Source organism: Hemitrygon akajei, chromosome 8, assembly GCF_048418815.1.
Source record: "Hemitrygon akajei chromosome 8, sHemAka1.3, whole genome shotgun sequence".
Taxonomy (NCBI): Eukaryota; Metazoa; Chordata; class Chondrichthyes; order Myliobatiformes; family Dasyatidae; genus Hemitrygon; species Hemitrygon akajei.
The window spans coordinates 178,136,979-178,147,157 of NC_133131.1; the positions used below are offsets into that span (position 1 = coordinate 178,136,979).

The following is a 10,179-nucleotide window of genomic DNA, read 5'->3' on the forward strand; positions in this document are numbered from 1 at the left end:
AGAAAGGGAGTATGAGTCTATGTGTGAGAGAGAGTGTATGAGTGTGTGTGAGAGAGAGAAAGAGAAAGAGTGTATGAGTGTGTGTGTGAGAAAGAGAAAGAGAGAGCATGAGTGTGACTGTGTGTGTGTGAGAGAGAGAGCGTGTATGAGTGTGTATGTGTGTGTGTGGGGGGGGGGATGGAGCGTTGGTAAAGGTAGATCAACGGGAAAAGGCTCCACGGGAAACCTGAATACCTTTCCCTCACGTGTAACCACGGGGAAATCGGGTCACATTCCACCCTCCCACAGACTGAAATGATAAAGCCGGACTGGCTCGTATCTGTCATAGCCGGTAGTGTCAGGCAGATGAGGGCAGTGGTGGATGGACAATGCTCTATCTGTACCTAGGAAAGATAGGGAAACTGGAAATTGAGTTTAAATCGAGTAACTGCCGGGTGTTATATTACGGAAGACAGATCAGGGTGGAGTGTGCCTGATAACCGGTGGGGTCCTGGGGAGTATTGAAGAACAAAGGGACCTACGAGTAAAAGCCAGTGGAAGTGTGTTACAGGTTGACGGTGGCGAGGAAGGCTTTTCTTCTATTGGCTTTCATCAGTCGGGGAACTGAGCAGAGACTGAAATGATCTTTTGCAGATGTGTAAGTTATTGGTCAGCACAACATTGTGGGCTGAAGGGCCTGTAAAGTGCTGTACTATTCTATGTTATTGGCCAGGCTGCATTTGGAAAATCGCGTTCAGTGTTGATTAGATTCCTTGTGAAAATATGCCATTGGGTTGGAAATATTGCAGGAAAGATTTATAAGGATGCAGTTAGCAGGTTTAGAAGGACGCATCTGTGAGGGATGAATGGTAGTCGGATCAAACCGCATCTGTGAGGGGTAAACGGTATTCGGATCAAACCGCATCTGTGAGGGGTAAACGGTATTTGGATCAAACCGCATCTGTGGGGGGTAAACGGTATTCGGATCAAACCGCATCTGTGAGGGGTAAACGGTATTCGGATCAAACCGCATCTGTGAGGGGTAAACGGTAATCGGATCAAACCGCATCTGTGGGGGATGAACGGTATTCGGATCAAACCGCATCTGTGAGGGGTGAACGGTATTCGGATCAAACAACATCTGTGAGGGGTAAACGGTATTCAGATCAAACCACATCTGTGGGGGGTAAACGGTATTCAGATCAAACCGCATCTGTGAGGGGTGAACGGTATTCGGATCAAACCGCATCTGTGAGGGGTGAACGGTATTCAGATCAAACCGCATCTGTGAGGGGTAAACGGTAATCGGATCAAACCGCATCTGTGAGGGGTGAACGGTATTCGGATCAAACCGCATCTGTGAGGGGTGAACGGTATTCGGATCAAACCGCATCTGTGAGGGATGAACGGTATTCGGATCAAACAACATCTGTGAGGGGTAAACGGTATTCGGATCAAACCGCATCTGTGAGGGGTGAACGGTATTCAGATCAAACCGCATCTGTGGGGGGTAAACGGTATTCGGATCAAACCGCATCTGTGAGGGATGAACGGTATTCAGATCAAACCGCATCTGTGGCGGGTAAACGGTATTCAGATCAAACCGCATCTGTGGGGGGTAAACGGTATTCAGATCAAACCGCATCTGAAAGTGGTGAACGGTATTCGGATCAAACCGCATCTGTGGGGGGTAAACGGTATTCGGATCAAACTGCATCTGTGAGGGGTAAACGGTATTCAGATCAAACCGCATCTGTGGGGCGTAAACAGTATTCGGATCAAACCGCATCTGTGAGGGGTAAACGGTAATCGGATCAAACCGCATCTGTGGGGGATGAACGGTATTCGGATCAAACCGCATCTGTGAGGGGTGAACGGTATTCGGATCAAACAACATCTGTGAGGGGTAAACGGTATTCAGATCAAACCGCATCTGTGAGGGGTGAACGGTATTCGGATCAAACAACATCTGTGAGGGGTAAACGGTATTCAGATCAAACCGCATCTGTGGGGGGTGAACGGTATTCGGATCAAACCGCATCTGTGGGGGGTAAACGGTATTCAGATCAAACCGCATCTGTGGGGGGTGAACGGTATTCGGATCAAACCGCATCTGTGGGGGGTGAACGGTATTCGGATCAAACCGCATCTGTGGGGGGTGAACGGTATTCGGATCAAACCGCATCTGTGGGGGGTGAACGGTATTCGGATCAAACCGCATCTGTGAGGGGTGAACGGTATTCGGATCAAACCGCATCTGTGAGGGGTGAACGGTATTCGGATCAAACCGCATCTGTGAGGGGTGAACGGTATTCGGATCAAACCGCATCTGTGGGGGGTAAACGGTATTCAGATCAAACCGCATCTGTGAGGGGTGAACGGTATTCAGATCAAACCGCATCTGTGGGGGGTAAACGGTATTCAGATCAAACCGCATCTGAAAGTGGTGAACGGTATTCGGATCAAACCGCATCTGTGAGGGGTAAACGGTATTTGGATCAAACCGCATCTGTGGGGGGTAAACGGTATTCAGATCAAACCGCATCTGAAAGTGGTGAACGGTATTCGGATCAAACCGCATCTGTGAGGGGTAAACGGTATTTGGATCAAACCGCATCTGTGGGGGGTAAACGGTATTCGGATCAAACCGCATCTGTGAGGGGTGAACGGTATTCGGATCAAACCGCATCTGTGAGGGGTGAACGGTATTCGGATCAAACCGCATCTGTGGGGCGTAAACGGTATTCGGATCAAACCGCATCTGTGAGGGGTAAACGGTAATCGGATCAAACCGCATCTGTGAGGGGTGAACGGTATTCGGATCAAACCGCATCTGTGAGGGGTGAACGGTATTCGGATCAAACCGCATCTGTGAGGGCTGAACGGTATTCGGATCAAACCGCATCTGTGAGGGATGAACGGTAGTCGGATCAAACGGCATCTGTGAGGGGTGAACGGTATTCGGATCAAACCGCATCTGTGAGGGGTGAACGGTATTCGGATCAAACCGCATCTGTGAGGGGTGAACGGTATTCGGATCAAACCGCATCTGTGAGGGCTGAACGGTATTCGGATCAAACCGCATCTGTGAGGGATGAACGGTATTCGGATCAAACCGCATCTGTGAGGGGTGAACGGTATTCGGATCAAACCGCATCTGTGAGGGGTGAACGGTATTCGGATCAAACCGCATCTGTGAGGGGTGAACGGTATTCGGATCAAACCGCATCTGTGAGGGGTGAACGGTATTCGGATCAAACCGCATCTGTGGGGGGTGAACGGTATTCGGATCAAACCGCATCTGTGAGGGGTGAACGGTATTCGGATCAAACCGCATCTGTGAGGGGTGAACGGTATTCGGATCAAACCGCATCTGTGAGGGGTGAACGGTATTCGGATCAAACCGCATCTGTGAGGGATGAACGGTATTCGGATCAAACAACATCTGTGAGGGGTAAACGGTATTCAGATCAAACCGCATCTGTGAGGGGTGAACGGTATTCGGATCAAACAACATCTGTGAGGGGTAAACGGTATTCAGATCAAACCGCATCTGTGAGGGATGAACGGTAGTCGGATCAAACCGCATCTGTGAGGGGTGAACGGTATTCGGATCAAACCGCATCTGTGAGGGGTGAACGGTATTCGTATCAAACCGCATCTGTGTGGGGTGAACGGTATTCGGATCAAACCGCATCTGTGAGGGGTGAACGGTATTCGGATAAAACCGCATCTGTGGGGGGTAAACGGTATTCGGAACAAACCGCATCTGTGGGGGGTAAACGGTATTCAGATCAAACCGCATCTGTGAGGGGTGAACGGTATTCGGATCAAACCGCATCTGTGAGGGGTGAACGGTATTCGGATCAAACCGCATCTGTGAGGGGTGAACAGTATTCGGATCAAACCGCATCTGTGGGGGGTAAACGGTATTCGGATCAAACCGCATCTGTGAGGGGTGAACGGTATTCAGATCAAACCGCATCTGTGGGGGGTAAACGGTATTCGGATCAAACCGCATCTGTGAGGGATGAACGGTATTCAGATCAAACCGCATCTGTGGCGGGTAAACGGTATTCAGATCAAACCGCATCTGTGGGGGGTAAACGGTATTCAGATCAAACCGCATCTGAAAGTGGTGAATGGTATTCGGATCAAACCGCATCTGTGAGGGGTGAACGGTATTCGGATCAAACCGCATCTGTGAGGGGTGAACGGTATTCGGATCAAACCGCATCTGTGGGGGGTAAACGGTATTCGGATCAAACCGCATCTGTGAGGGATGAACGGTATTCGGATCAAACCGCATCTGTGGGGGGTAAACGGTATTCAGATCAAACCGCATCTGTGGGGGGTAAACGGTATTCAGATCAAACAGCATCTGTGAGGGATGAACGGTATTCGGATCAAACCGCATCTGTGGGGGGTAAACGGTATTCGGATCAAACAGCATCTGTGAGGGGTAAACGGTATTCGGATCAAACCGCATTTGTGAGGGATGAACGGTATTCGGATCAAACAACATCTGTGAGGGATGAACGGTATTCGGATCAAACCGCATCTGTGAGGGGTGAACGGTATTCGGATCAAACCGCATCTGTGGGGGGTAAACGGTATTCGGATCAAACCGCATCTGTGGGGGGTAAACGGTATTCGGATCAAACCGCATCTGTGAGGGGTGAACGGTATTCGGATCAAACCGCATCTGTGAGGGGTGAACGGTATTCAGATCAAACCGCATCTGTGAGGGGTGAACGGTATTCGGATCAAACCGCATCTGTGAGGGGTGAACGGTATTCAGATCAAACCGCATCTGTGAGGGGTGAACGGTATTCAGATCAAACCGCATCTGTGAGGGATGAACGGTATTCGGATCAAACCGCATCTGTGAGGGGTGAACGGTATTCGGATCAAACCGCATCTGTGAGGGGTGAACGGTATTCAGATCAAACCGCATCTGTGAGGGGTGAACGGTATTCAGATCAAACCGCATCTGTGAGGGATGAACGGTATTCGGATCAAACCGCATCTGTGAGGGGTGAACGGTATTCAGATCAAACCGCATCTGTGGGGGGTGAACGGTATTCGGATCAAACAACATCTGTGAGGGATGAACGGTATTCAGATCAAACCGCATCTGTGGGGGGTGAACGGTATTCGGATCAAACAACATCTGTGAGGGATGAACGGTATTCGGATCAAACCGCATCTGTGAGGGGTGAACGGTATTCGGATCAAACCGCATCTGTGGGGGGTAAACGGTATTCGGATCAAACCGCATCTGTGAGGGGTGAACGGTATTCGGATCAAACCGCATCTGTGGGGGGTCAACGGTATTCGGATCAAACCGCATCTGTGGGGGGTAAACGGTATTCGGATCAAACCGCATCTGTGAGGGATGAACGGTATTCAGATCAAACCGCATCTATGGCGGGTAAACGGTATTCGGATCAAACCGCATCTGTGGGGGGTAAACGGTATTCAGATCAAACCGCATCTGAAAGTGGTGAACGGTATTCGGATCAAACCGCATCTGTGAGGGGTGAACGGTATTCGGATCAAACCGCATCTGTGAGGGATGAACGGTATTCGGATCAAACCGCATCTGTGGGGGGTGAACGGTATTCAGATCAAACCGCATCTGTGAGGGATGAACGGTATTCGGATCAAACCGCATCTGTGAGGGGTAAACGGTATTCAGATCAAATGGCATCTGTGAGGGGTGAACTGTATTCGGATCAAACCGCATCTGTGAGTGGTGAACGGTATTCGGATCAAACGGCATCTGTGAGGGGTGAACGGTATTCGGATCAAACCGCATCTGTGAGGGGTGAACGGTATTCGGATCAAACCGCATCTGTGAGGGGTGAACGGTATTCGGATCAAACCGCATCTGTGAGGGGTGAACGGTATTCGGATCAAACCGCATCTGTGGGGGGTGAACGGTATTCGGATCAAACCGCATCTGTGGGGGGTAAACAGTATTCGGATCAAACCGCATCTGTGAGGGATGAACGGTATTCGGATCAAACCGCATCTGTGAGGGATGAACGGTATTCGGATCAAACAACATCTGTGAGGGGTAAACGGTAGGCGGATCAAACCGCATCTGTGAGGGGTGAACGGTATTCGGATCAAACCGCATCTGTGAGGGGTGAACGGTATTCGGATCAAACCGCATCTGTGAGGGGTGAACGGTATTCGGATCAAACCGCATCTGTGAGGGGTGAACGGTATTCGGATCAAACCGCATCTGTGAGGGGTAAACGGTATTCGGATCAAACAGCATCTGTGAGGGGTGAACGGTATTCGGATCAAACCGCATCTGTGAGGGGTAAACGGTAGGCGGATCAAACCGCATCTGTGAGGGGTAAACGGTATTCGGATCAAACGGCATCTGTGAGGGGTGAACGGTATTCGGATCAAACCGCATCTGTGAGGGGTGAACGGTATTCAGATCAAACCGCATCTGTGAGGGGTGAACGGTATTCGGATCAAACCGCATCTGTGGGGGGTAAACAGTATTCGGATCAAACCGCATCTGTGAGGGATGAACGGTATTCGGATCAAACCGCATCTGTGAGGGATGAACGGTATTCGGATCAAACAACATCTGTGAGGGGTAAACGGTAGGCGGATCAAACCGCATCTGTGAGGGGTGAACGGTATTCGGATCAAACCGCATCTGTGAGGGATGAACGGTATTCGGATCAAACCGCATCTGTGAGGGGTGAACGGTATTCAGATCAAACCGCATCTGTGAGGGATGAACGGTATTCGGATCAAACCGCATCTGTGAGGGGTAAACGGTATTCAGATCAAATGGCATCTGTGAGGGGTGAACTGTATTCGGATCAAACCGCATCTGTGAGGGGTAAACGGTATTCGGATCAAACCGCATCTGTGAGGGATGAACGGTATTCGGATCAAACCGCATCTGTGAGGGGTAAACGGTATTCAGATCAAATGGCATCTGTGAGGGATGAACGGTATTCGGATCAAACGGCATCTGTGAGGGGTGAACGGTATTCGGATCAAACCGCATCTGTGAGGGGTGAACGGTATTCGGATCAAACCGCATCTGTGAGGGGTGAACGGTATTCGGATCAAACCGCATCTGTGAGGGGTGAACGGTATTCGGATCAAACCGCATCTGTGGGGGGTGAACGGTATTCGGATCAAACCGCATCTGTGGGGGGTAAACAGTATTCGGATCAAACCGCATCTGTGAGGGATGAACGGTATTCGGATCAAACCGCATCTGTGAGGGATGAACGGTATTCGGATCAAACAACATCTGTGAGGGGTAAACGGTAGGCGGATCAAACCGCATCTGTGAGGGGTGAACGGTATTCGGATCAAACCGCATCTGTGAGGGGTGAACGGTATTCGGATCAAACCGCATCTGTGGGGGGGTGAACGGTATTCGGATCAAACCGCATCTGTGGGGGGTAAACAGTATTCGGATCAAACCGCATCTGTGAGGGATGAACGGTATTCGGATCAAACCGCATCTGTGAGGGATGAACGGTATTCGGATCAAACAACATCTGTGAGGGGTAAACGGTAGGCGGATCAAACCGCATCTGTGAGGGGTGAACGGTATTCGGATCAAACCGCATCTGTGAGGGATGAACGGTATTCGGATCAAACAACATCTGTGAGGGGTAAACGGTAGGCGGATCAAACCGCATCTGTGAGGGGTAAACGGTAGGCGGATCAAACCGCATCTGTGAGGGGTAAACGGTAGTCGGGACCCTACATTGGGACAGGGAGTGTGGAAAGGGAATCGCCTGTAAGAAGAGGCAAGGTTATAGGGCTGGTGTTGTGAGACAGAGGCTGTAGGTTATATGTGGAAGCTAGTGATGTTCATGCGAGGATTGGGGGTGGGGTCTGGTCTGGAGACAACGTCGGCCGGGGATTGATGGGATGGACAAGAAGAGACACAATTATACGTAAGGTGTTGCCTGGTGGACACAAACGATGGTCATCGTTTCGGTTCGAGAACCTTCAGTCCCTTTGACTCCACAGATGCTGCTTGACCCGCTGAGTTCCCGCAGAAGTTTGTAGTTTTTATTCCTGCTTCCTTCACATATCCGCAGTCAAAACCAACCGCCGGGAACAAATTGTGGGCATTTCAATAAAGAAAAAAAACTTGTTTTCTGTTTAGATTCCAGAGAAGGAACTCACCACAGAGCCGAGCGCGTCCAAACCATGTCCGAAACTGAGAATGCCCTGGAGGTGGTCAAATCCACATTTGAAGCCGCACAGGCCGCGACAGCATTGCTTGAATCTGCGGAGAAGTTGTCATCCGTACTCGGGGCGTTGGGCCCTTTCGTTGGGGTAGCCGCAGCCATTCTTAAACTAGCCTTGGGTAACGTGGATAGTCCGGAGATGGCCTTCATGAAGGAGCAGTTTGCAGCCATAAGGAACCAGCTCGATATCATTTCTGACAAGATAACGGAAGTCATTCAGGAGATCGAAAACAGCACGATGAACAACCAGTATTTTACCATTGAGGAAAACATCAGGCACCAGTTCAGGAAGTACATTGACATCCTTGAGGCAGCGCCAGAGTTCCGTGAGAAAGAAAGGGAAGAGTTCCTCAGCCACTTCAACGCGAGCAAGAGCGACCAGAACCTCCATACTCTCTATGACGGTGTGATGGGTTCAACCGGCATCTTTGCCAAATCGGTCCTGGACACCGCCATGAGCCATAGCCAGAGGGACCGGCGCATGATGGAGAGTCTCTGTGCCCGTCTGAAGGAGCTCTTCTGTATCGGCCTAATCGCCCTGATGGGTCACGCAGACCTCACCGGGAACGACGTAAAGGCGCTGGGGGCGGAATGGAACGAGAAAATGGCCAACGTCGAGCGTGAAATGAAATCGATGGTAGATCGCTGCATCACGGAGTTTGCAGAACAGGCCGAGATGGACGTAAGCAAGTTTTTGTAGGAAAAGAATGGGAAGGATAATGAAGAGTTTTCAGCCTATGTATTGAAAGAGTTGGAAAATAAATATGATTGGATGTCTTGGTCAGTGCGGGTCTATAACGATGTTAGTGGGTTTGACAATCACTGTGTTTCTGGTCCTAACCGCTTTCACTTTTTCAGGGAAAATGGTTGTAATATTGTTGTTTCCTACTCCCGCGACCCACAGCCAATTGACAAGACCCACATCGAGCAATTAATGAATGGAAAGAACGACTGGGGTAATGCAAAAGCTGTGGCGACGTTTATCTCCGACCACCTCAGTGGTCCGCATGTTGTCCACGCAGTCAGACGTTTGAAAGGTCTGTGGGGCTCCTGGAGCTTCCCTGATGGAACCCATTTCTGGGAGAACTACAGTGGCGTCACCCTGTGCGTTCACCGAGCATAAATCTCATTCCTTTTGTACTCCCCGTATAATCCCACTCTATGCCGGGACCCTGAATGCAATTCCCCTACTGTTCTTGAGACGCAGAATGCTGTTACCGCGCACCCCAGCCTCACTAACACTCGCCGGTATCTCTTCCCATCGTCCGCTAGATCCCGACTGACGTGCCCAGGTCAGCCCTGCCTCGGCTCCCGGAGTTGCTTCCCTCCTGATAATTGCTGCCTCCCTCCACCCACCTACCCGCTGGACATTCAACAATGCTCGCCAAATGTCACTCGGAAAGGCTTAGTATGTGTTGTCTTCAGCACTGCTACCCCAAAACACAGCTCTGTCCTTAGCAGGAGCACAAGAGCTGTTTGGTCCGAGGCTCCTTTCAAGGCGAGCGAGTGCAGCCACCCTCCATTGTCCTTGAGGAAGGCAGCGAAGCTCCAGCGCCCAAATCCAGTCCTAGGCCAGGGTTCCCCCAAAACCCACACAACTGTCCCCTTTAGGTAGTCAGGGCACTATGAGCACAGTCTGAGCCGATGATGACAGGGTCTGGAGATAGGCCGGCATGTGTCTGCCAAAGCAGTCCAGTGACGGACAGATCAGGGTCCTGTCAGACTTCTCTCCGCTATTTCTCTTCCTATAACGCATCTTCACCATCCTGAAGATTTTCCGGGCTGAAAGAGGTAGGGACACCACAGACCAACAATGGATCAGCTGGAACACCAGGCTGTAAGTCTGTCGGGCCAGGGGTCATCCTTCCCCACGAAAGGGCAGTTTCAATTGTAGTTTACTTCTGCGATAATATGATCTTTGCCGCCTGCTGTCTATAACAATGGA

The 10,179-nt window shown here is 50.6% G+C and overlaps 1 protein-coding gene across 1 annotated transcript; it reads left to right on the plus strand.

Moving 5' to 3' along the window:
* The first annotated feature begins 355 nt into the window (after positions 1-355).
* On the plus strand, positions 356-9,542 carry LOC140731493 (protein rapunzel-like). The gene is made up of 2 exons (XM_073052968.1): positions 356-637; positions 8,150-9,542. Exons 1-2 carry the CDS (start codon positions 634-636, stop codon positions 8,932-8,934), a joined length of 789 nt encoding a protein of 262 aa, XP_072909069.1. The 5' UTR covers positions 356-633; the 3' UTR covers positions 8,935-9,542.
* The last annotated feature ends 637 nt before the right edge of the window (positions 9,543-10,179 follow it).